At 32.5% G+C, this 27408-nt stretch overlaps 2 protein-coding genes across 6 annotated transcripts; one reads left to right on the top strand and one right to left on the bottom strand.

The window, feature by feature from the left end:
• The first annotated feature begins 8892 nt into the window (after nt 1-8892).
• Nucleotides 8893-18047, top strand: LOC112038480 (phosphatidylinositol/phosphatidylcholine transfer protein SFH6). 2 transcript variants are annotated; one of them, XM_024071284.2, is made up of 14 exons: nt 8893-9250; nt 10157-10484; nt 12086-12185; nt 12972-13238; nt 13351-13428; nt 13554-13655; nt 13785-13834; nt 13973-14072; nt 14195-14293; nt 14400-14516; nt 14898-15039; nt 16262-16653; nt 17565-17639; nt 17777-18047. In XM_024071284.2, exons 1-14 carry the CDS (start codon nt 9217-9219, stop codon nt 17798-17800), a joined length of 1908 nt encoding a protein of 635 aa, XP_023927052.1. In that variant the 5' UTR covers nt 8893-9216; the 3' UTR covers nt 17801-18047. The 2 variants fall into 2 exon arrangements, with proteins under 2 accessions (XP_023927052.1, XP_023927053.1); XM_024071285.2 differs by having other exon boundaries at nt 8894-9250; nt 14403-14516.
• A 249-nt stretch (nt 18048-18296) lies between these two features.
• On the bottom strand, nt 18297-24249 carry LOC112038481 (phosphatidylinositol/phosphatidylcholine transfer protein SFH3). Of its 4 annotated transcripts, none has more exons than XM_065780336.1 (15): nt 24157-24249; nt 23610-23797; nt 22594-22855; nt 22369-22468; nt 21991-22257; nt 21746-21823; nt 21529-21630; nt 21397-21446; nt 21028-21127; nt 20829-20921; nt 20619-20702; nt 20088-20205; nt 19303-19682; nt 18961-19038; nt 18297-18549 (listed from the first exon to the last, which is right to left on the bottom strand). In XM_065780336.1, the coding sequence occupies exons 2-15, from the start codon at nt 23692-23694 to the stop codon at nt 18508-18510; spliced, it is 1839 nt and encodes a 612-aa protein (XP_065636408.1). In that variant the 5' UTR covers nt 23695-23797; nt 24157-24249; the 3' UTR covers nt 18297-18507. The 4 variants fall into 4 exon arrangements, with proteins under 4 accessions (XP_065636408.1, XP_065636407.1, XP_065636409.1 ...); XM_065780335.1 differs by lacking the exon at nt 24157-24249 and adding an exon at nt 24095-24119; XM_065780337.1 differs by lacking the exon at nt 24157-24249 and adding an exon at nt 24045-24068.
• Between the last annotated feature and the right edge of the window lie 3159 nt (nt 24250-27408).

The following is a 27408-nucleotide window of genomic DNA, read 5'->3' as shown; positions in this document are numbered from 1 at the left end:
TGGTACTACCGATTCCCAAAGCATGAGTGTTTAATATGTTATTAATTTCATCTCATTGGCTTCTGCACATGACAGCAAAATTAAAAATAATTAGATTGTACACGTGTATAGTAAAATTGGACTCCAATTTCAGATTCTAATTGAACAATTGGAATGATAATATATGATAGTAATAACGATAGGAAAATTCAAATAAAATTTCGAATTAAATTGTAACAATCTGAATAAAAAATTATAGTAGAAAGACAGGGAAGTAACTTACACCAACATTTAAAAATCAAATTGGACACATAGCACAAAATTAAACTACAATTAGAAATTAATTTGATTCGATTTGAATTCTAAAATTGAACTTCAACTTAATATAATATATATGATTATAAATTAATTAAATCTTAATCCAGACACACTAAAAACTATTAAAAAATAAGAACTGATCATTGAGCTTGGAATCTTCTTGGAGGCGCCAATGAAGCGCTAATGTATGAGAGTGTGAAACAAGGAAGAGTGAGATTGAATATTGTGTTTGAACCCGACTTTGCTCTAAGCAGTAAGGAGGAGGAGAGGGCAGTGTATGGATCTAGTTGGTAGAGGTTGAGAGAGGAGGAGACATGAGATGACAATATGGAATTAGGAGGAGATGATGTTTTACTTTTATAGTCTTTCTCGTTGGATTCTTTGGTTCTGGTTGTGGAATTAGAAGAGCTCCAGACTCTATTGAGATCACCTATAAAAGTGTATAGGTGAGATGTTCTTACTTAAGCCAATAAGTATTATTATTGTGGTTTTTTGGGTTTCTGTATTAAATGTTAATGCATCATTTATTTGGGTACAAAAATTAGAAAATTTATATAAGATACATGGCACAAAATTGGAGTCTAATTTATAATCTTTATAAAAGTGTGTAGGTAAGATGTTTTTACTTAGGCCAATGAACATTATCATTGTGATTTTCTTGGTTTCCGTGTTAAATGTTAATGCATCATTTATTTGGGCACAAAAATTATAAAATTTAGATAAGATACATGATACAAAATTGAAGTCAAATTTATAATCTAATTAAATTTTTTTAAAATTTTAATTAGGATAAATGACACAAAATTAAGAATTCAATTAAAGTCTAATTGAATTTTATCTTTACTTCACTTACTATTATATATATGCATTTGCTTTGCTGGTACACAAAATTTGGCGTGCTTCATTTTATGAAGATGCTGGCTAGTGATGGCCCATTATGTTTTTTTGTTTCCATGCTTAATCAAAAAAAAAAAAACAGTTTTTGTTTCCTTGTTGATGGCTTGCTTGTACGGTATCATTAATGTTCTGGCCTTTTTGGGTTGTGACACCAACCGACAGTATATGTGGCCTAGTACTAGCTCTTGAAAGTAACAAAAAGAAATGTTATTAAAAAAAAAAAAAAAAAAAGTAACAAAAAGAAGAAAATTGAATGGGTACAGTTTTACCTTGTCTTTTAATATGTGGCCTAGTACTAGCTCTTGAAAGTAACAAAAAGAAATGTTATTAAAAAAAAAAAAAAAAAAAGTAACAAAAAGAAGAAAATTGAATGGGTACAGTTTTACCTTGTCTTTTAGAACCATTGTCAATAAAGTATTTTTATAAAGTTTTGATATATAACTTTATTAGAAATGTAAAAAATTGTCAAAAATAGTAGTAATTATTTTTTTCTTTTTCTATAAAAAGTTTCTAAAAATATATCTTAAAACAACAACGTTAGAGTTTATTTAGTTGGGAATATAGAAAATAGAGAAGGGATAGAAAAATGAAAAAATAAAAAAATTCTAATTTCCTTCATTTGTGTTTAGTTGGGAGTGTAAAAGTAGAAAGATGGGAAAAAAAAATTTATATGAATTTACTCGTATACCATTGTCAAAAAATAATGCCCACTTAAAAAAAAAGGCAAATAACCTAAAAAAAAAAAAATCCAAATTTATTAAAAAAAGAAAAATCATGCCTAGAAAAAATAAGTTTAAAAAAAAAATCAATTCTAGTTAAACCACAAAAAAAAAAAAAAGGAAAAGAAAAGAGAGAGAGAAAGTCCAAGAAAGCCAAAAAAAAAAAAAAAATGGCAAACAACAAAACACATCCAACACATAAAAGGGAGGAATAGTTCAATCATTGACTACAACTATTCCTCTTTCCTTTATTATTTTCTCTTTCAAATTGGAGATATACAATTTTGGTAGGTCAGGAGAGAAAACAACTGAGTCTCACCAATTTTTCATCATCACCTTCTCTCTAACCAAATATTCATAAAATCAGTTTTCTCTCCTTTATTTTCTATTTTCTCTATTTCACTCCAACCAAATAGACCTTTAAGGTATTTGTTAATTTTTCCCAAAAATGAATTATTATATAACATGACTGAATCTACCAATAGATTTGACATAGATACTATCTTATGTGAACAAATTTGGCATAAACATTGTCTTATGTGATCTTGTCACAATTTAACAAGAAAAATCATACTAAAGAAATTTAAGAAAATTTTGGAGTTACTATTTAATTTGTTGTGAGTTGCCAGCAAATATGACAAAGTTCCTATTGCTTGTTCAAAATGATTTTAAAAAGTAATAAAAGAATCACACCATGTGGCAAATTTTAATTAGATTTGATATAGACATTGTCATATGTAACCCTATCACAGTATACATGTAACCCCATCACCATCTAACTTCACAATTTTCAAACATTTTGAACAATATTAGATGTATCTCTCCATTTCTTAAAAATGAATTATTATATAACATGACTGAATCTACCAAAGGATTTGACATAGACATTGTCTTATGTGAACGGATTTGGCATAAACATTGTCTTATGTGATCTTGTCACAATTTAAAAAGAAAATTCATACTAAAAAAATTTAAGAAAATTTTGGAGTTACTATTCAATTTGTTGTGAGTTGCCAACAAATATGACAAAGTTACTACTGCTTGTTCAAAATGATTAAAAAAGAAAAGAAAAAAAAAGACTAAGTTATCGCACTATGTGGCAAATTTTAATTGGATTTGATATAGACATTGTCATACCTAACCCTATCACAATATACATGTAACTCCATCACCATCTAACGACAAAAGATTAAAAAAAAGAAAAAGAAAATTGTGAAGTTATTACTTATTACCCAATTTGATTGTGAGTTACCAATGTAATGATGTATATGACAAAGTTAGTATAATACGTGCCCTATAGCTATCTATCTATTCTATTTTTTTTAAAGAAAATTAGGTTACCATCCGACGTTATGCGATCTTTTATAGAATTTGATATAAACACTATATTTTATATTATATCTGTAAGGTAGGAATTTGTTCCCCCCACATCTGATTGTCCTACCGCGGTGCCTGGCGCGGTGCGGGTTTGTCCTCGTCCCCGAATGTGTAAGACCAAGGGCCACGGGCTTGCTGCGTGCGCAAGACACCGAGCTTGCTCGAATCCCACATCGGTTAGAGAGAGCGCCCCACTACCCTTTATAACGCTTCAGGAGCTTGGGTAGTGTACCACTACTCACATGTGAGTAGTGGTACACTACCCAAGCTCCTGAAGCGTTATAAAGGGTAGTGGGGCGCTCTCTCTAACCGATGTGGGATTCGAGCAAGCTCGGTGTCTTGCGCACGCAGCAAGCCCGTGGCCCTTGGTCTTACACATTCGGGGACGAGGACAAACCCGCACCGCGCCAGGCACCGCGGTAGGACAATCAGATGTGGGGGGAACAAATTCCTACCTTACAAAAAGCGCTTTTTGGGGTTAGGATGAGCCTTAGCTTGCCTCCGCCCCATCTAATTGTGTCCTACCGCGGTGCCTGGCGCGGTGCGGTTTTGCCCCTCGTCCCGAGTGCAAGACCAAGCAAGGGCTAGACCTTGTACTTGTAATCCCACATCGGTTAGAGAGAGCGCCCCACTACCCTTTATAACGCTTCAGGAGCTTGGGTAGTGTACCACTACTCACATGTGAGTAGTGGTACACTACCCAAGCTCCTGAAGCGTTATAAAGGGTAGTGGGGCGCTCTCTCTAACCGATGTGGGATTCGAGCAAGCTCGGTGTCTTGCGCACGCAGCAAGCCCGTGGCCCTTGGTCTTACACATTCGGGGACGAGGACAAACCCGCACCGCGCCAGGCACCGCGGTAGGACAATCAGATGTGGGGGGAACAAATTCCTACCTTACAATATCCTATCACAATATAGTGTAAAAAAAATTTGCATAATTATTGTTTAATGTAACTGAGTTACTAACCAACCTGTTATATATCATTATCATGCCCCAGAAATAGAGTTATCAAAGAATTTTTTTATTTTTAAAAAAAAAAATCATACCAAAGAATTATTCTTAGATGAAATATAGCATTCAACAGTTTACAAGGAGACAATACTAACATTAAGCCCTTTTTTTTAAAAGAGAGATGCTATGTCTACAATAATTTTATAACATTTTTATAATAAATTACAGGTGATTAGTTGTTATTGGTTCAAATTTAAAACTAACACTAAGATTACTTTTTTGCTCCAATAATAGCAACTAGTAATAACCTGCTACTTAAAATTTGTTGTAAAAATATTGTAGATATATCATTTTTCTCTTTAACGAGACCATTTAGCCCATTTATTTATCCTATGTTAAACTGTAGTACTTGTGTAAGAACTAAGAAGAGTCAAATATAGACAAAAGTTGAAATAATAATAATAATAATAATAATAATGAGGGAAAGAAAAGGTGGAAGAGTGAGAAATAATTCAGAAAATGAAAAAGGTCAACTGTTGGAATCAAAAAGAAAATAAACTGGCCTTATGTTGGGTGCCAAGAAAAGCTCTTTGCAACCTTTTCCCCTTTCTTTCCGCCAATAATCAAGCTCGTATTTTAACAAAATTTCTTCCCCAAAATATATATTAACAAGTGCTTCTCATATGAATATTTAAAAAAAAAAATTTGGAGGTTTTTTTGGCCTTAACAGTCTCTCCAACCACAAGGAAAAAAGAGTCAACATTTCTACCTAATACAGGGAAAGAAAAAAAAAAAAAGATGCTGAGACTGTTCATGCAATAAAGAATAATATTTTGATTCTTAATTGAACAAATAAGTATTGAATATTAAATCAAAACAAAACCGCGGTCCAAGCAAACCAAAATATATTAGAGCTAATACTATGCTAGTTGCCAAGAATCTTGTATTACAACTAACTGATACATTCTAGTGTATTCATTGGAAACTTTTAGAACTCAAATTCCTCGACCCATAAGCATAATAATCGAATTATTAAAAAAAAAAAAAAAGCATGCCACTTTAATAATGATTGAGAAATAATTATTGGGAGTTTTAGACTTGAGAATTTCTTCTTCCAAGTTCCTACAATTAATGACCTATTTATATTTCTTGATACTTTGCTTCTGATTTTCAAAATTAAACAAAAAATAAAAATAGCTTGAAAAAGGTAAAAGTTATCATGATAGTTTTTTTTTTTTACCCTCTAATACTGTTACTCATAAAAAATAAAGAGACCAAGTAGCCACCGACAATTTTCTAAAATAAAGTCATTGACAAAAAATTATTTGGAAAATTGATACTACTATATTGTTTTCCCTCAAAACGTGTTACTTTCTATATATTTATGAGAGAATAAATTTTTTGAAAATAACTTGATAAACACACTTTTCAATTGTCAATTCTTAAAAGAATAATGATAGATATACAAATTTATTTTATAAATTTTTCTACAAACTGCTGATGTGGTGAGTGATTATTAGTAAATAAAAAAGTGATATTTACTGACAATTTTCTAAAATAAAGTCGCTGACAAAAAATTATTTGGAAAATTGATACTACTATATTGTTTTCCCTCAAAACGTGTTACTTTCTATATATTTATGAGAGAATAAATTTTTTGAAAATGTTTGGATAAACACATTTTTCAACTGTCAATTCTTAAAAGAATAATGCTAGAGATACAGACTATTGTATAAATTTTTTTACAAACTGCTGATATGGTGAGTGATTATTAGTAAATAAAAAAGTGATATTAATAGTAGGTCTAGATAAAAACCAATAAGGGGTTAGTCACATCAAACTTCTTAAAATAATTAGTTAGTGAGTAAATTAAGGTGTATTTAATATTCTTTATTTTAGATAATTAAAAAATAAAAGTTCACATTGCATACAAATATCTATAAATAAAATAAAATACAAAACTATCTTGATCCTATGGCCAAATATTGTTACAAATTGTATTTTTTTTTAGGGATGCAACATATAAAACAGGAGTTTTGTCATTTGTGGGGAAGGGAATTAAGGAATGAAATAACTATAAAGGAATTAATATGAATGATCATTCCATTTTTATTTTCTATTGAGTACTCTGGTATTCTTCTTAAAAAGGGGAAGAACATATAGTTAGTTATATGTAGATTTTGTTCCTATTTTGAGAAAACATATTATATCGATTGTTTTCCTATTTTGTGTAAACATAATAAAAGGTGAATAGTATAACAATGAATTATATAATTCTCACATTTTTATTTATTCTTTTAGAACTATAAAAATACAATAGATTCGTCTTATCTTGTTTCCTTTATATTATAATCTATCTATTATGTTTTATTCCAATTTTGTACGAATCCCAAAACATAATGTTAAGGAATAATATTAAATAGGTTAAACCAAAATAATATAATGCACTTTCTAAAAATAAATAAATAAATAAAATAATGCACATTTAAGAAAAAACTTGGATACTCTTTGACAAAGTCAAGTTTGTTACTATCTGCTTGAGTGATTTTTAGTTGGCTTAATGGGGCATAAAGGCACACCACAACTCCGCTAAAAAATTATGGTAACTTTTAAGAGAGGGTAGGGCAATTAATACTACACACAACACACTCTTTTAAGCAATGTGAGACAATTACCCATTATTAATTTTTTTTTGAAAAATAAACACACAGACACACAAAATGAAAAGGGAAAGAGGTTCTATCACAAAAATACACCACAACTCCACTCAAAAGTCATGCTAACTTTTAAGGGAATGTGTGACAAGTTATACTACTAGTTGAGCTAACTAGAACCTACTATTTTGATGTATTTGTATATGAAATATTAAATAAATTTGATAGTATAAAAAATAAAATATGATAATTGTGATAGCTATTAATATGTATTTATTAATATATAATATGGTAATTACTAATATAATATATTTATTATGATTGTATTTATATATTCTATTAATTAAAGATATTATAATGTGGTAAGATTCTAATTGAGGGTCTAAGTATAGAATAAAATTTAAACTAAATTAATATATGTATTAGAATATTGATCTATTACTAGCTAGGTCAGGAGATTTGAATCCTAAACGTCTACATTGCAAATACTAAGAGGTGCCAATTAGTTAAACAACAAAATTGTTGACTATATATTAGAATATTGATATATAAAATTGTGAAGTTTCAAAAACTTACACAACAATTAAGCTAATATAGAATCAAATAAGGCAGCTCATCTTATAGCTCAATACACTATTAATCAAATAAGGCAGCTCATCTGATGATGTATTTGATTTGATTAATGTACCAATTTGCTTATACTCTAAAAGAAAAAAAAGAAAAAGAAAAAGAAAAAAAACCTTATATTGCAAAATATTAAGTGGTTAATCAAAATTAAACATTTTCAAGTTTATATATATTACAGAAAGAATAAACTATAAAGTTATTTGAGAAAAGTTAACGGGTGTTTTAAAAACATTAGTTTAACATATATTTTTAGAAACTTTTGATGGAAAAAGAAAATTAATATTTTTTATAATAATTTTTTATTTTTTTCATAAAAATTATATCAAAATTTTTTAAAAATAATCTATTAACAAATATTTTAAGAACACTAAGACATAAAAAAATAGTCTTTAATTAAAAAAAAGAAAAAGGTTCTTCTTGGAAGTTTGTTAACCAAAATGTACGTGGACAAAAACAAGAAAGGCTTTAAATGCATAAAGACTAAATTGATTCTTAATACACGGCACCCATTTAGTCTTTGAGAATACCATGTTACCACCAGTGACCAAATCATTACTTAATCACATACGTAGACTGGTAGACCAAACAAAACTGAAAACCCCCCCCTAACCCCAAGGAAAAGACACTCTCACACTCAAACCCAAACACCACTCATACTCATTCAATGCTAGTTTGTTACACCTACCGCCCGCAGATTCCTCGTTCAATGCACCCTACCCTCTCTCCTTTTGCCATCTGCCCATCTAAATCCCCGGAAAATATTAAGACTATAATTTGCCACATGACGAATTGCTAATAATAGAAGAGATTATAAAGTTTTTATGATGGATAAGTGATGTGATTTACCATTTTAATAAAAGACTCTTATTTGTTTAAAACAATAGAATTTTAAGTAAAAACTGAATATTGACTAAGCAATTTTAAATAGGCGAGGTCTTTTACTAGAATGGTGGGCAAATAATATGGTCCACCATGAGAACTGAATGATTTCTCTAACGGTAGAGAAATTTTTTTGAGTTCATGTAAATTTACTTAGGTCCACCAGAGGACTTCTGACGTAACCCTCCGTAATTCTTAACTGATAAAATACTATGATTTATACAAATATGTCATTATTTATAAATTTTTATTTTTTATTTCTGATTATAAAACCCACGTATTCATTTACATAAATATCATTATTTTACTTGTAAAAATTATGCAATAAATTGTGTACTCTCTTCCCAAAACTCATTCTCCCACAGTATTACTGTCAGTAATTAAATTTATTACCATAAAGAGAAAAAAATTCAAAAAAAGAAAAGAACAACACAGTGATGAGTGAGATTGATGTTAATTATAATTCTGATTCTTCTCGAATATTGTGACTCGTTACATTGCTAGATCAGTTACAAGTTACAACAACCCAAAAATAAAAATATAGAAAAATCAAAAGAAAATTCTCTTCTTTCACTGAAACACCGCATTTATCACCGTCGGATCTTTTTCGTGATTCGTTACACTTTACTTGTACAAATTTGCAGTGCTACTCATTCTCTCCTCTTTTCTCTATCTTTCTCTCGGATTCGGATTCGCGTGTTTTTTTTCGAAGCTCCGTTTTCATTTTCGGATCGGAATGCGGTGTTCCTCTTAGGTTTTCGCCACCGAAATCCAGCTTTGGTTCTGCATTGTTCATCGGAGCTTCTTTGCTTGACATGTCGGGTCCACTCGATCGCTTCGCTAGGCCTTGTGAGTGATTATTTACTGTATTTTGTTTTTATGGTTTTTAGGGTTTCGCTTTGTTAGATTCTGTATGGTTGCTGAGAAAAAAAAAAGTGAAGGAAAAGAAAGAAATTTGACTAAAAGAGGGGTATGTTTGGTAATGTTTTCTTGGGAACCAAACGCAATTGTGTCAAAGAAATTGATTTTGTGTGTAAGTATTAATTTATTGGAGTTCTTGTTTAGGATATTGGCCATGAGAATGTATCATACTAAAGAGAAAGATTTGGGTTTTAGATTTTAGTTTAAATGACTTTAATAAACTATGAAAAATTAGATTTTTATTTTTTGGGTTGATGAAATTGATGGATGGATTTAAGAGATTTTAATATGTAGAGTTGAAATGATTAGGTGTATGGAAGGTGTTATTTCAAACTTTGGAGTGAAATTCTCAATGTTAGATTGATATTGAGCAATTCATACTACTTCTTCAGACCTTTTGGTTGTAAATACTCAAATCCTAATGCAATCTTTGTGTTTGGGTTTATTAAATGGTACCATGTGTGGTGTGCCTTAATGGCTGTGTGATTATGCATAATTATATGAAGTTGATTCCCCATTATCTTTCAAAAATCTTAAAAATTTAATGGGTTTGGGATGATGCATAATATTTTTGATAATTAAATAGTTACAACAATGGGGGAGGGGGACGTCTTTGTTGGAAACATCATGAGGTGCCAATTGAGCGACAAATGCATAATTATATGAAGTTTATTCCCTTTGATTTTTAAACTCTTATATTTATTTTGAGTATATGATTTTATATAGGTTTATATGATTTTAAGAATGTAGCTTCTTTGGATACCTTTAACCTATCCTAGTTTGGTTATATTGGTTGCTTGTGGTTTAACATTTTTGTGCTTTTCTTCGTGGTAGGCTTTGAAGGATCCTCTGGTAGCGATGAGAGAAGAGATGAGAGAAGAGACGAGAGAAGAGAAAGGAAATCTGATTTTGAAAACTCTGAGGATGAAAGGAGGACCAGAATGGGGTCTCTGAAAAAGAAAGCACTCAATGCATCTACCAAATTTAAACACTCTCTCAAGAAGAAGAGCAGTAGAAGAAAAAGTGATGGCCGAGTCAGCTCTGTTTCCATTGAGGATGTTAGGGATGTTGAGGAGCTACAGGCCGTTGATGGATTTCGACAATCACTCATAATGGATGAATTGCTACCGGAAAAACATGATGATTACCATATGATGTTGAGGTGTGTTATCTCTAATCTTTTTATAGTTTATATTTTCATATGCATACAAATACTTATGGTAACGAGCTCTAGCTCACCTCCTCCCCCATAAGAAAGGGGTAGAGGGAAAGGTTATGGGTTTAAAATTCACTGGGTGTTGTAAACTTACCAATAGAAAAAATGCATACAAGTTCTTCTAGATGTTTGTTAGGTATTGTTTGGTTGGCAGGAATGTTGATTCATGAGAGTGAAAGATTCTTGTGAGTTTAAACTCTGGGCTGTTTAAAATTCTTGAGAAATTACAACTGAATGTTTGGTTGGTCCTTAGAATTTAGTTTTAGAATTCCTGAGAGTTTACCTATCCAAAAAAAAAAAAAATTCCTGAGAGTTTAATGTAGGTTGTTCTGCTAACTTGAATTTCATTGAAAAGAAATAACTTGGATTTTATTCTATTCCTGAAAATGGGAAACATGATATGTTTAATACAAATATTCAAATCCATCAATAATGAGGAAAAAAATTATTCAGAAAAGCAGAATAATAAAGAAGCTCGCTGACATATATAACACTGAGGGGGTATACATAGATAATTGAGTCTACTGCAAGTGTAAACTTTGAATTCCTGTGCAAGTGCTTTTATCTACAAAGGTCATCTAGTTATCTTAAACTAGTTTTATACACATGTTTTTTTTTTTTTTTTTTTTGATAAATAGTTTTATACACATGTTTTGTTCATGCTTGATCTAAATGAATTTATTAAGTATTGATATTATTAAATTTTACTCTTTCTATATAATTACCCTTCAAATATACATCAGCAAAGCAACATGAGAGCAGGAGGGGCCATATTCCCCTTCCCTAAAAATTTTTTGAAATTTTTTTAGTTCATGTGAATGTGTATGAGGGTGCACAAGATCTATTGGGTGGAAGTGCCTACTGGTGATAAACTGAAACTTGGTGTGGGGGTTCTGATATGAAGCCACATGGGTAGATGAGACTCCAAGCTTTATTGAGTCAATTAGTTGGGTTGATGTACAAATGATTTGTTATCTTAATGAAGTCTAATTTTTTTTTTTTTTTTTTTCTAAAAAAAATCTATGATTTATCACCCAATATCAGATTGGATGAACAACAGATTGTGTGCTATAATTTTGCTCTGTTTTTTGCCTCCCAATAAAAAAAAGACAGAGGCTTACTGTGAATTTTTTTGCATGTTTACAAACTCCTGCTCAAGTGCCAAGTTGTGAGAGACTCTAATTCCTTGGTTTTAGGAGAGGCTTTAGCTTCCCATGAGTTGTAGGATTTGAGGTTGCCCGAGATTTTTTTTGATTCCCACTATTTAAGTCAACTGAACAGATTTATCTTTAACACTCTCTAGAATTCTAAAATCTCACCCCAAAATCTTGTCAACCGAACAGACTTGTAGTGACTTTGTGAAATGTCTTCTTTCTCATTCTTTATTAGGGACATTCTAACATGTGTCTCCTTTCATATCCCATGCTTTTCTTTTAATATTGGTTGTGATTGTTGCAGTTTTTATTTTCTGTTAGGTTTATGACTTTCTTCTCCTTCTTTTGAAAAGATGTAAGTAGCAACATTCTCAAGGATTATATTACTCTCAGGTTTTTAAAAGCAAGGAAGTTTGATATCGAAAAAGCAAAGCATATGTGGGCCGATATGCTTCAGTGGAGGGAGGAATTTGGTGCTGACACTATTATGGAGGTAACTGTGTGCATTTGGATAGGCTTATTTTCTTATCTGCTTAAAGTGAGGTAGAAATATGATAATAGGGGTGGTAAAACTAAAAACTAAGCAAATCATATGCTATATAATAAAAGTTATAAGCCCTAGAAACACTTTTCAAAGAAAAAAAGGTTAAGTCCTAGAAACTGTGATAGTGCCAAGTGGTTACACTCTCCTTACACCAAGTGGCTAGCCTTATTAAAGACTTAGGTAATTAGTTAATCACATAATTCCCCAATAATTGCGGTAATTTCAAATTAAAATCCTAAATTCTAAAAAGTTTTAATTAAAACCATTAACTTTTTAATCTTTTCAATTGACGCCTTTAATGAGTTACTATTAACAAAAAGTAGTAGAAATTAACGTAATCTGTGACTAAAACTTATCAACAGAAAAAAAAATCCTTCCATTTGAAATTTTAAGACCTTTAGACATTTAATTAAATTATTTTACAATCTATAGTAATATTTGTTTTTTAATAAAAACTTAGTCTTAATATGATGTGCATTCATTGTGTAACTTGAATTAATTTCTGTTATTGTATTTTTACTATCTATTTTATTAATTAATTTTGATTATATTATTATAAATAATTTTTTTAGTTTACAAATGATTCTTTGATTAAGCCATGCATTGCACATAAATAATACTAGTAAGCTATAGAAAATAAGCCAATCCGAACCAACACTGTGTTGTCTTTTTCCCGGATCTGTAGTGCCTATTAGTTATATTTTCACATATTTACCATATTGTTGTTTTCATCAGGATTTTGAGTTCAAAGAGTTGCATGAAGTTTTAAAATATTATCCTCATGGTCATCATGGTGTGGACAAGGAAGGAAGACCTGTTTATATTGAAAGACTGGGAAAGGTTGATCCTAACAAACTTATGCAAGTTACAACCATGGATCGGTATGTAAAATATCATGTGCGGGAGTTTGAGAAAGGCTTTGCCATAAAGTTTCCAGCTTGTACCATTGCTGCAAAGAGGCACATAGATTCAAGCACTACAATTTTAGATGTTCAAGGCGTGGTATGTGGCACCTGTAAATAACCATTGTTGATTGCAGAGTTGATGTTTTGGTTAGAATTTGAAGGAGTACCTAATTATTCTTTATTTCTTATTTATAATATTATCATTTCAGGGCTTTAAGAACTTTACAAAATCTGCACGGGATCTCATCATGCGGTTGCAGAAGATTGATGGTGACAATTATCCAGAGGCATGCAGTTTCCACTCTTTCAATATGCTGTTATGATTCCTTCTTTAATGATTTATATTAACCATGTGAGCAAAAATGAAAGTCTAATGTCAATTTTTGTTTTTGGTATTCTTTCAACTGTGCAGACTCTTTGCCAGATGTTTATCATCAATGCTGGCCCTGGATTTAGGCTACTATGGAATACTGTCAAGACTTTTCTAGATCCGAAAACAACTTCCAAGATTCATGTATGCTTCATATTCCCCTTCCCACATGTTTTTAGGATTGTGTTTTAACACTTTAGGGCCATTGACTTTTTGTATCATTTATTTATCAGTAAACTTGTCTCTGTTTTTTTTGTTGTTGGCATTATTTAGGTTCTTGGAAACAAATACCAGAGCAAATTGCTTGAGATAATTGATGCCAGGTAGTTTGGGTTTGATACCTTTGTAATATATGAATATTCTATAAGCTTTATTTTTAATGGTTGTGATGTTTACTTGTACATCTTTCAGAAGTGAAATAATATATTTCAGAACTTATGCAAATCTTTGCAATTATGCAGTGAGTTGCCAGAATTTCTGGGTGGTACCTGTACCTGTGCAGATCAGGGAGGTTGCCTCCGGTCTGACAAGGGGCCATGGAAAAACCCTGAAATTTTAAAGGTTATGTTTTACCCTCAGAGTTTCTATTTAGATTTTTTGCTTTCAAATGGGCTTTTTAGTAATCCACTTGTGCTTCATAATTTAATAGAGAAACCATTGGTTGGTTGTTTTGTTTGTTGCAGATGGTTCTTAATGGTGAAGCACGGCGTGCCAGGCAGGTTGTGAAAGTTTTAAACAGTGAGGGGAAGGTTATTGCTTATGCTAAGCCGCAGTGCCCAATGGTTAGACCTTCTCGATTCACCAGTTTTTATGGATGGAGCTATATTGCAATTATTTTGGATCTTACTCAGAATTGTCACATTTTTGTCATCTGTCGCTATCTTGAAGCAGTTAAAAGGAAGTGATACATCCACAGCTGAATCAGGATCTGAAGCTGAAGACATCACTTCCCCAAAAGCAAATAGGAGTTATTCACACCTTCGATTGACTCCTGTTCGTGAAGAAGTAGGTTTCTGACCATTTAGTCTGTGAATTTTTTAACGGAATCAATGTTTTTCATTGATGGGTTAGGGTGTGTTGGTGATACTTGTTTAGCTTAAGGTAGAATGAACAGTTTGATCTTGGGAGAGTTTCCTATAAAATTCTGGTTTTGAATTCACAAATTGGTCAATTTGGAAATGGTTACATAGCATTATTGATTCCTTGCTCTATGTCTTTGGGAACCTTGCCCCTTATACTTAAGAGAGTAACTAATTGATATTGCTTGTTTGTAATGTACAAGACCATGATCTCATAGAATTTTTCTATGCTATCTTAAAATATTGAAATTTGCTCATGATTTGTGGAATTTGCTTAGTCTTCTAATGTACTTTCATGGATATGCAGTCTAAGGTGGTTGGAAAGGCAAGCTATGCGAGTAGCTTCCCAGGGTATGATGAATATGTTCCAATGGTTGACAAGGCTGTCGATGCTAGTTGGAAGAAGCAAGTGTCCCTCCAGAAACCTTGTGCAACCGTTGCTTCCAAAGGTTAGAAATTACCTGGGTGTACTGCTCGTTTACCACATTTAACTGTCAATCTCATTAAAATGGTGAAGCTAGTCTGTTATGGTACATGTTTTTAAACTGACTTCCTGGATTTGAAGTGCTTTAAATATGTCAAGAGCATCTGATACTTGTTATGCTACTTTTCTGGCATTGTTGTTTTCATAAAAACAGAGAACCCTTTTTGTCCAGTAAAATACTAGGATAAAATCCAAATCATGCCCCTTAAGTTAAAAGTGGAATATCAGTAGCATCTCTGAAGTTTCATGTTTGTCAATTTGTCCTTTTGTTTTCAAATTGATCTTTTTATCCACCTCCCTTAAAAAGTTAACATTAGCAACTTTGAAAAATGTAGTTGTTTTGGCCATGTCTCCACCACTCATCTCTTTGCAGCTGACTAACAAGCTCCTGCCTGGAATTCCTCTCCCTTTCATTTGTAGATGTTGCTGCCGAAGCCTTCATTAGGCCATAGAAATTACTTGTCAACATCATGATTGACAAGCCTTTGTCAAACCTGATGGTTCATGATTCCTTTATCCCAGATCAGCAAATCTTAGTGTGATTATGCTTGGATTAACTTGGGTGGCCGAATGATGGTTTGGAAGGTTTATGGTGGTGGCATGGCTTGGTTTTGGGTGGAATTAGAGGAGGTTGGTATTTTGGTGCAGCCATGCAGGGTGGTTGGGCACAGTAGCAAAGCTGTAGTTAGTGTTTTGAGTTTAAAAATTATTATTTTTTATGTAAAATAAAACTTATTAGTGTTTTGTTATGTATAATATTCCTTTATATATATATAACAGTAAATTTTTAAATGGTAGTGGATGAAGGATCAACTTGACAATAAAAGTATACTTTATGGTATTTAATTTTTTTTTTTTTTAAATGGTAGAGGACGGAAGGATCAACTTGGCAAATAAAAGCAAACTTTAAGAACTAATTTGACTAAAAATGAACTTTATAGACGAAAATGACTTAAAGGTTGTAATTTGGATTTTAGACAAAATACTATAACAATCTATGTAATGTAGCATAAATACATTGATCTTTGCTTGCCTGTACTTGACTCAACTTTTTTGTCCAGGGTCTGACATTCATATAGTTACATCTGGTGTAAAACTTGATAACATTGTTCAATCTTGTTTCTTTTCCTATGGAGTGCATAATATTTTAAACATGTATACTTAAGAAGTTTAATTCTCCTTTTCAGGGACTCTTCCCCCATCTGACAACCAAAAGCCACCTGAAGGGATTCGTGGTCATATTTTTGTGGCTGTTATGACCTTCTTCATGACCTTTTTCACTGTCTTCCGTTCAGTGGCTGGTCATGTGACAAATAAGCTTCCTGAAACACTACCTAATTCTGAGCAAAATACTCCTGATGCAACAGACAAAGAGGAATTTCACCCCACTTCACAAACTCCATCTTACACAGAGGCAGAGCTCCTGTCTTCTGTGCTGAACAAGCTTGGTGAGCTTGAAGAGAAGGTCACCATGCTCCAATCAAAGCCATCTGAGATGCCCTGTGAGAAAGAGGAATTGCTTAATGCTGCTGTCTGTCGTGTGGATGCCCTAGAAGCAGAGCTAATTGCAACTAAACAGGTAAAATTGTGGAATTTCTGAAGTTTATTTTTTTTTGGCAGAAGCATTAAAGTGTTACTGTAGTGTATTTAAAAAAAGGTTGTACCCAGTGCACCTGTCAATAATTATAATGTGTAGCAGTGGGGGTTTAGATACTCTAAAGTCACTGGATCATCCAGTGCACATGGCAGCCGGCCACTACAGATGGGGCTTACATTTCAAATGTTGGCACAACATGGAATAGATGGCTTCTGTGTGCGTTGGAGACATCCAATGATCAGAAGGGATCTCAGCATTGATGCATACCTTCATAACTTAAAGAAGCCTTTTTTTTATTGGTATTACACAGGCACCCAGTTGGTTTTGTACCCATGGCCTCATACTCCACCTTGTTCTTACAAGGAGAGGAGCTGCCATTTGGCTATTTTAAGAAGCTTGTGGTGTAAACACTGGACTGCTTCTTCATTTCATATTGTAGCACATGCAACTTATGTTTGCTTCATCATCAAGCTGATAATATTGTCTCACAAAACTGGATTTATTGCCAGCTTGGTTTTTTTTTTTTGTGTCCCAATGAAGTTTTTAATTAGTCAAAGCTCCCCCCCCCCACTTTTTTTTCATTGCTATAATCATAATGAGTTTCTATTTTGTCTAGTTTGGATGCAAGGTATGTTTTTTTTATTTGTTTTAGCTAAAAGATAATTGGCTGTTATGTAATTCTCTTTTCACTCTCCATTTTGTGTCGTGCTATTTGATGTACATGCACAATATCTTGGTTCTTGACTTGCAGCGGTGTTGTCTCACCATGCAAGCATTACCTGTCTTTCTTTTGGGACTTGTTTTAAACATAACAGCACCAGCATCCTCTACATATTTACTAGATCAAATTTTCCAAAGATTCATGTATTGATTTTTGGCTTTCTTCTGAGCAGGCTCTCTATGATGCTTTAATGAGACAAGAAGAATTACTTGCTTACATAGACAGACAAGAGGAAGAAAAGTTGCGGGTAGGTTGATGTGTTGATTTTAACTGTTACATGTATGTAGTTAACCTCTTTTTTTTATTAATGAGATTTGTGGCTGATATTTCCTCTTTCTTTTTTTTTTCTTTTTTTTTTTTTAAATTTTATGGCATGCCAATCAGAAAAAGAAGTTTTTTTGCTGGTGAGATGTTTTGCTGATGGAGATACTGCAGAAGATTTGTTTGATCATGCGATGAAAACAATCTTAAAAAGTGTGATTTTCTATCTACGTCTACTGAGAAACAGACATTGTAAAGAAACGTGTAAGGCGGTAGATGTTCTAAAACTATCAGTGCTGTTTGATTTTATAATTTTAAGCCTTCATATAATGTTTGGAAAGAGCAGACTTAGACCCATCTGGTTTTCATATCTATTAAATCTAGTTTGATACTACTGCGAGTTTGTGTTGCTCGAGCCTTTAGTGTCTCGCCTAGTTCCCAATATAATATGGTCACAAGTGATCAAAATACAGGATGGAAATAGCCTTTTTATTTTTCCATGGTAGGGATTTAGACTTGTAATATATAATGTGAATCATAAAATGAATTTGGTGATAAGAATCTACTTAAGCTAGCTCAAGCAGAACAAAAATAAAACCTGTGATAAAACTAATTATTAGGTTATAATATTAACTAAAAGCACTTGTGACAGGTCTAGCACCTAAATTGTATCATGAATTGGCGGGGGAAAATACATGATTGTGTAACCACGTATAGATATTATACATACATGGAGTTTAATCCTCCAAATCATTTGAGAAAATGAAGACTTCAAACGAATAACTTCACCTTCTAGCCTAAGAAACAAAGTACATCATCTCTGACCGCCAAGCTTGTGCAGTAGCTCTTTTTCCCTACCTTTTCTTTTGGCAGAAGAAAAGACACTTTAATAAAAACTGCAAAATTCATGAAGATTTACGTAAAACTAACACAAGTATTAATCATTCAAAATATACAAAAGTGTGAATGTACCACACACACTGTTGATATACAAAGCCATTTAGTTAATAATTGGACAAAGCAAACACGAAACATCAAATGAATGCAGCAAACAGCATCCCTGGGACTCAAAATCAACATCGCCGCCAACTTAGAAAATAATAACTATTTATTTGGAGCAGTGTTCGTTAACCAGCTCTTGTATCACCTCACCAGTGGAATAGGCTCTGCAATCAGAGTCCAAAAAACTACATCTTTTAATATGCTTAGTACTACTAGCTACATCTTTTAAAGAATGAAAACACATACACTACATCTTTTAATATGCTTAGTACTACTAGCTAACATCTAAAGATTTAGTAACATACCAGTTTCTTCTTCTTCTTCTTCTCCTTCTCAAGGTAATCTACGAGCTCCTGTTGTCGAACAAGAGAATCCTCGAGTGCCTTCACCAAAGAAAAATCATACTTAGTACTGCACATTTGGTTATCTAAATTAAGATTAAAATTTAACCACGTGATTATTAATATTGGCCAATGCATCACAACCATATGACTTATTGGCCAATGCATTTCCTTGTGGAGCGTCTAAGGCCACATGATTGAATCTGATTAGGAAACCTTGAGTTACAGTATCTAAGGAACTATATTGAAGTTTTACGCTTTAGTAATAGATCCAACATCTAATTTTCTAAGAAATTAAGGCAATACCTTCTTGGTTGAGGATAGCTCTTGTTCCAGGGCATCAACACGGCTTAGTGCAGCATTCAGCAGTGCCTCCTTCTCAGCTGGCATGACTGCTGGCTTGTTGCTGAGAACATTCACCTTCTCTTCCAATTCGGCCATGCGCTTTATCACTGTCATGTAGTCTGTGGTGGAGATGGCTGGTGATGGCAACTGATGGCCTTTAATCACTGTGTCATCATAGTAGACAGAGCTGTTATAGATGGCAGCTTCAGCGACTTTCTTTGGCATGTTCTTTGTCAAGCGGACCATAGTGACAATGCCCATAGCAAAGGCCATGATCCCGGCAATAATATGATTGGTTATTCCTTTGGGGGCCTTCGAAGCACCTTGCACCGGGTAATAATCTGTGGATATGGAAAATGGAGGAATGTTTATACTATAAATCTTGACTGCAAGGAAATTTTTCAATAGACACTGATTTGGTAAACTGAAAATTCTTCTACATACCGAAAAATTAGTATAAAGCATAGTAAAATATAAAATCTTAAAGGTGGTGTGCTCGGTCTTTGGTATCACAATTCCATAAAGAGCCTACGTCAAAATTTTATAACATGTTAACAAGTGACAAGTGTTGCTTAGGTAGCAGTATATAATGCATAAAGTTGGGTATTGATGCAGTGCCCCCTAAGAATCTTTTCAGAAACAAACTACAAGCTGGAATTATTTTCAGAAAGCCTTTAAGCATTTTATATCTATCTATCTATCTATCCAACAGTAAATTATAAGTATTATATCAGCAAAATGTGTACCTTCAGTAACAGAGAATTTAGCAATTTGTACTTGTTTTGACCAAGCTGCATCCACTGTCTTGTCAACCATTGGAACAAAGCTGTTATAGGGATTATGGTAATTTTTGGTGCTGGGAAACTGCAGCATGCAAAAAGAATATTAAGGAACTGATGGAGCAAACACAACAATCTATGGACAAATTGCAAGAGGTTATGGCAGAGATCAGAAATAGGAATTAGAATGTGTACCTTCTGTTTATGTGAACAATTTATACATGAATTAATAATAAGATGCTTTGAAGAAGCAAGACAACAAAGATAGCACAGAATTCTTATTAATTAGTTGAAAAGTCTCAAAAACTTGAAGATGTTGCATATTCAACTAAAAATATAATGATCCTACAAGGTTTACTAGCACTCCTAACCTTGATGACATAATCCTAAAGTATGTGTGTTAGAGTTGATCAACTTGATTAGGTTAGTTAGCTTCATCATGCTAGGAAGGAGATGGTTTTGGATGACCAGAATGTGATGGAAGTCGAGAAAACTTACTGCTTCTGGAACAGAAGAGAGTTTTGGTTCTTCTGCATAATCCCTTGGAACATCACCTGATTCTGAGCTGAAAGAATCATACCTCTTCATTGCATTGGAAAAAAAAATGTTAGGGAATTTAAAGTTTGTATAAAGAAATTGACCAGACAATTAATGTTAACACTGAGAAGATCAACCTGCAAAAGTTGAAAGACAAACTTCACTCACTACCTTTGGGCATGCATTCCCATCTTCAGAGATTGTCTTCTCCTCAATGCCAGTCAGTATTTTCCTTGGGCATTTGGCCTCACCATTTTGAACCATCTGGCTTATCAAAATAACATATTCCATCATTTATTTTTTATGTTATACATTGCAGAGAAACAAGATATGTAACTAAATGAAAATAGAGTAAGTAGTAGCAAATCACCTTGAATATTTCTTGATCATTCCATGGGCCCTTATCAGAACGCATGCAACCACCCTTGTCTGCACAAGTACAAGTACCACCGAAAAAGTCTGGAAGTTCACTGTCTCAAATCCAGAAAAACAAGTTGTAAATGTGGTTTAATAGAAAACTTTATTCTAAAATTATTCCATCGAAGTATATTATTAGATGTTGTTGTCAAGGTAACTAAAAAAGAAGGGTCCTGTTATTGAGGAGACTGTAATTGCAAATCTTAAATATGTCACATGTACTAGACAATCTAGTCTAAATAAGTTGGTAATTTTTTTTAAAGATGAGAGACCAAATAGACAAAATATAGATTGTTTGTGAACTTGATTAAGAAGGACTTACCTGGCATCAATTATTTCAAGCAACTTGCTCTGGTATTTGTTGCCCAGGACCTGGTAAATAAATCATGTATCTGTTTAGCAACATTACATGATCAAAATCAGTGCTATTTTGAGATAAATGATAAATGCTTACATGAATTTTTGCAGCAGTCTTGGGATCAAGGAATGATTTGACAGTATTCCATAAGATCCTAAATCCAGAACCAGCATTAATGATGAACATGCGGTTCAGGCTCTGCAATAAACAGAAGGCTTTGTTAACATGATTGAAAGTCAAACACCATCATTCAGGCTAAGGTTGCAAGCCAATAAGCTCGTGGCACATGAACTTGTAGAGTTGAAATGCGAACCTCTGGGTAATTGTCACCATCAATCTTCTGAAGGCGCTGAAGAAGTTCCCTTGCTGATTTGCTTAAATGTTTAAGCCCCTGAGGAGTCAATCATGTAGGAATTTGGAAAACACATATTCCAAAAGTAATTAATTGGTTTGTATTTAAGTTCAATGCAACTTTTATAAATGAGTTTACACCATTCTATGTTTGATGTTTAATTATTGCTCGGTTGACCAAATATGAAGCAGAAAAAGCTTACATACCACTCCTTGCACATCCAAAATAGTTGTGCTCTGGTCAATGTGCTTCTTTGCTGCAATGGAACATGCTGGCAACTTAACAGCAAAGGTCCTCTCAAACTCCCGTACATGATACTTGAGATAGCGGTCCATTGTTGTGACTTGCATCAGCTTGGTGGAATCAACTTGACCGAGTCTTTCAATGTAAACAGGTCTTCCTTCCTTATCAACTCCATGATGTCCTTGTGGGTAGTACTTTAAGACTTCATCGATTTCCTTGAAATCAAAGTCCTTAACCAAGAAACCAAAGGGAAAAGATTCAGACACATACATTGTAGTCAAATAAAAAAGAGATCAACACCAAATGCTGGGTTTAAATATTAGAAAATACTCATAGAATACCTCCATGATTGTGTCTGCTTCATACTCCTTCCTCCACTGAAGCATATCAGTCCACATTTGCTTTGTTTTCTCAATGTCAAATTTCCTAGCCCTTAAAAATCTGCACCATCATGATTCATATAAACAACTTGGTTGGTTTTGTGTATTCCTGAGGTCTCTATAACTAAATGGCTACAAATAATGCAATCTTAGATCTATAGTAGTGAACACAGAACAGGAACTGACCTTAGCATCATATGATGATCATCATGTTTTGAGGGTAGTAGTTCTTCCAAGATAAGTGCTTGGCGGAATGCATCCACTGCCTGCAACTCTTCTGCATCAATGTGATCCTCAATAGCGACGGACATGACCTTACTGTTTCTCCGACCCCGTTTCTTCAAGGAATGCCTAAACTTGGAGGAGGCACTGATTGCCTTCTTCTTGAGAGATCCAAGTCTTGTCTTCCTCTCATCCTCAGAGTTTTCAATGTCAGATTTTTCAAGACCTATAAATGCATTTTGTTTAATGTTTAGAAACTCAAGTGCAAGGTGATAACAAAAAGATAGGCACAAAGATCTTTTTCCTCTTGCTACTATGCATTTCATAACATAAAATTTGACGTAAACGAGCTCCCTATGAATCTAGCAAGCTCAACCAAAAAGGCTCTATCTAAATGGCCAAAAAGAATTACAAAGCTCAACACCTTTTCGAGATTTTAGAGTTTTTATCTTTCTACTTATGCCAGCTGAAATTTTAGTTTTAAATGTTTTTCTGAAAAATGGGATAAAATGAAAGAAAGAAGAAATCTGTTGGCTTTGGATTTCCAGTAACCAGTACTATAATTAATAGCTTTTGTGAACCACTAAGGTATCTATATTCAAATGACATAAAACTGACAACAAAATCATTTTGGCTCATATTAGACTTTTTGATATTTTAAAACTTTGTAAGAAAGAAGGGATCAAATAAAAAAGAAAGCTACATTGGACTTTGTTAAGAGGAATATTCTGGTCTTTCATTTCTCAAATCTTTCTATTCCTTTTTTTTTCTCTTGTTTGACTTTTCTAGGAAACGAATTGATGATCAAGAACCTCCAAAATCATTCCTATTGGTTTCATACAGAGAACATAATCAATGAATTATTTAGAAACATCAAAACCTATGAAGATTTCCTATAATCTATTGAAACCAAAAAGATATCATAACAAGATTCAAGAAGATGACATTGCAGAAAAAACATTTAATTGCGAGAGACTTGCCTGCTTTAAAAGGTCTATCAAGAGGTCCAGACATTGAACCTGCTTTAAACGGTCGATCAAGAGGTCCAGACATTGTGTCACACATTTTTCTAGATATTCAACGTAAGCTCAACAAAAGGGCAGGGGAATCAAGCACTCATATATAACAAAGACGCCCAGACTATTGCCCTCCCCGAATATGTCTACACCTTTATAAAACCAAACACAAAGAGTCAGAAAATTTACCACATTAAAAGCGAACAACAGAATCAATATGAAAAGGTTGGCCAAAGTAAATGTATATGCATATGTTTTGTTATCATATCTGCTAGAAGCTGGACAGGGTGGAGATTAAAAAAAAAAAGGTAAAAGAATTAAATCATGATGAAAAAAAAAAAGGAGATAAACATATAAACGGCCAAAGAAAATGTATATGCATATGATATGCTATCATACATGCAAAAAGCTGTAAAGGGTAGAGATCAAAAGGTTCAAGAATCAAAAACCTGATGAAAAAAAAAAAAACGTGAGGAAGGTGAAGAAGAGAAATGGGGTAGGAGAGAAAAACCTTTTTTTTTGGCAAGAATGTAGTAAAGCAGGTTGAAGAAAAGAAGAGAGAGAGAGAGAGAAGTGTATATATGACCCGGATTATTCTCTTGAAATCGCGGCAGAAAAGGGACGGCTAAAATGGACAGCGAGGATGATATGACAGAATTAGAAAAGTGAAAGATTTTGTTCCATGACATGCCATTGACAAGGTCTCTGTAGAGGCTTGTTTTTGTTGGTGTTGGTGTTAGTGTTGGTGTTGTTGGTGGCGGTGTTGGTGTTGCTAATAAGGAACAGAAACTGAGAAAGAGTTGGCGAAATGCAAGCCACTCCGTTCAAACTCTTACTATTCCTAACAGACTTAACTAACACCTCCTACCCATTTCCCCGGAAAATTTTGTCTATAAGTTTTATCTGTTAAACTTTTTTTTTTTTTTAAGGAGATAATTACAACATGTTGTTTATCTCGCAGTTTGAACTCTTTTTCTTAAATTTTAAATTTTTTTTTATAGATATAATTGCCTTTTTTTGTGTGTGGATGAATAGATTAATTGCACATTTGTCGTTTATATATATTGTGATAGTGTCTTCTAAAAATTGTTATGAAAATATTGCGACATACTAATATACTGTTACTCTTATATATTTTCAAATTGTTTTAAAAATCTATTATCATCGTCCAATAAATGAAAAATGCTAACATGTTAATTAAAATTTCTTCACCATCAAGGATTTCACTGTGAAGTAATCTTTGATTTTATGAATTTTATTTGTTACACGTTCATATGGTAAGGATTTTTTTTAGAAACATTTTACAGTATAAGGATGATTTCGAAACCCAAAAAAAATCACATTTTTAGAACCGAACATGCAATTTAACAATTTTTTATAGTAATATAGTGAAGTTTAGTTTCATCTGATTCAGTCTTGGATTTGATAATTTTAAATTTTTAATAATGGTTTTGCTGGGATTACAGCTATAGGTAGATGGTGGTAGCTAGTTGGTATGTTTGTGAACTATATATTACATATACTTTGGATAGTTTATTTATATTAATGAGGAGAAAGTCAATTTTGCTAACGTTGTGGCACTCCACTAAATTTTGCAACCTGGGTTCTAAGTTTTCTAACTCTCTTGCCAGCTTTTGCATGGAAAAATTATGTCATATTAAATAATATAACAATAAAAAATTGGATCAAATTCAATAATATAGTTGCAACATTTTTTAATTTATTTATATTCTTATTTGCCTTCATTTTCTCCCTCTAAGCACTGGTTTTTATCTATCTATTCCAATGTGCTCTCATTAGTTCGTGGTTGAGATCATGGAACCCATATAACTCATTAACATGTTGGTTTCTTTTCTCTAGAGCATGATATTGAATCTTTTTTTTTTTTTTTAATTATCAAAATAGTAGCTTTGATCCCACGATTTTTATAACTTCATAACCAAGATAATATGGGATAGAGAAGAGTAGTGGATTTCACTACTACCATCTATCACAAAACAAATAAAACAACATCAAGTGCCATTTTACTATATGCTTTAATCAAAATTTGATAATATAATTGCACACTATCTCCTTTTTTTTTTCTTTTTTTTTTTCCCGATAATATGCAGTCATGCACACGATCTCCTATCATGCACACTACTTCTTGTTAAAATAATTATTAAATTGATAGTAAATTCTTAATGTTTTAGGTTTTTAAAATCAAGTGGTAATTTATCATGGTAGAGTTTGTGGTCTTGAATTTGAATTTTATTTTTACTCTATCTCGTCGGTGTTAAGACTTAGTTCTATTACAACCACACAATTTGACAACTTGTTGAGATGATCAATTGTGAGTGATAGACAACCACTTTTACATGAACCCCTCATTTTTTCTAAATCGCTCATAATCGATCGTATCATAGTTGTGGCAAAAAATTGTGTCCCTTGGCTTTATCTTATCACAAAATCAAATGAGTTTTTAGGTTCAACATTACTATCTATTGGGGTTTTGACGTTTTGTTAGGTTAAGGATTATTCTAAATTTAGTTCATTAAGCATAAACATATTAAATATGAAGTACTATTTGGGTTCATACTAGATCGTTCATTGGATTACCGAGAAACTTGTAACATGAGAGTCCATCATTAGCCTTCATATTAAATTTCTGAGACGCCATTGGCTTTTCCTTGACAAATATACAGTTGACTTCAAAAAATTAAAAATGGTACATGTTTTTGTACACCATAGGTCCAAAGTACATTTCGTTTGGCTGTTTCTGTAAAAAGACTATTTCTGTTAGCCATTTTGTTTGTATGTAAGTAAAACCATCTAAGTGACTAAGTCCTAAAATTCTCGAACAACTTGAAACTTTCATATTAATTTAATATCTTTTCATTTTAAGTTTAGTAGATCTAGGGACAAACCACAATGAATGTGGTTCATTCAGAATCTAAGGTTGTGTTATAACATTTTTTAAGCTTCAATTCTAAGAATCTCGTAGATTTTAGTTAATTCAAATGATACAATTTCTTATTATTGAATAAGTTATATGAAATTTAAATTTTGCCTACAACAAAAGAAATTGGTATTTTAGCTTGATAATTAAAAAAAAAATTCATAAAATGAATATAAGCTTAAAAAGAAGGATTCATTAATTGTAAGCTTAAAAATGTCAATTTACTTTGAGATCAATGAGATGGGGTTTATTTACTTATTAAGAAGAATAAAAAATTAGTATTGTATACAGGCTACGTTTTTTATTTTTAGCTATTTATGATGAGATGATATTGAATTAATAAAATTCTTTCGGAACAAAATTGCAAGATTTCACTACAAAACATTTCTGCTAAGGCGATCATATAAATTGTGAAGGTATAGCAAAAAATTAAAAGAAAAAAAAATATATATATATATATATATTTATTTATTTTGCAAATGAAAGGAAAAGCATATAAAAGTCTCAACACTAACTAAGTTTATAATGCGATAATTACTTCACAGGTATAAGTGCTTGTGAGGTATAGAATTTCTATCTTATATAAAAAATCATTATTGCCTTTTTCAACTAAAAAAAAAAAAACTGTGTTAATAATTATGAATCCTTAATTTATTGATTCCAAGTGTCCAAACACCACATCTACACTTTGGAGTTTGAACAGTTGGTGCGTTTTTTTTATTATTGATTTATTTATTAGGTTTAAAAAATAAGTGGCCTCTTTATAGTCATCAATTGTTGAGATATATTCATTCTCCAAAAAAAAAAAAAAAAAAAAATTGTTCA

Source organism: Quercus suber, unplaced genomic scaffold (genome assembly GCF_002906115.3).
Source record: "Quercus suber isolate HL8 unplaced genomic scaffold, Cork oak 2.0 scaffold_233, whole genome shotgun sequence".
NCBI classification, from domain to species: Eukaryota; Viridiplantae; Streptophyta; class Magnoliopsida; order Fagales; family Fagaceae; genus Quercus; species Quercus suber.
The sequence above is the reverse complement of the archived record's forward strand: the minus strand, read 5'-3'. Positions and strand labels throughout refer to the sequence as shown.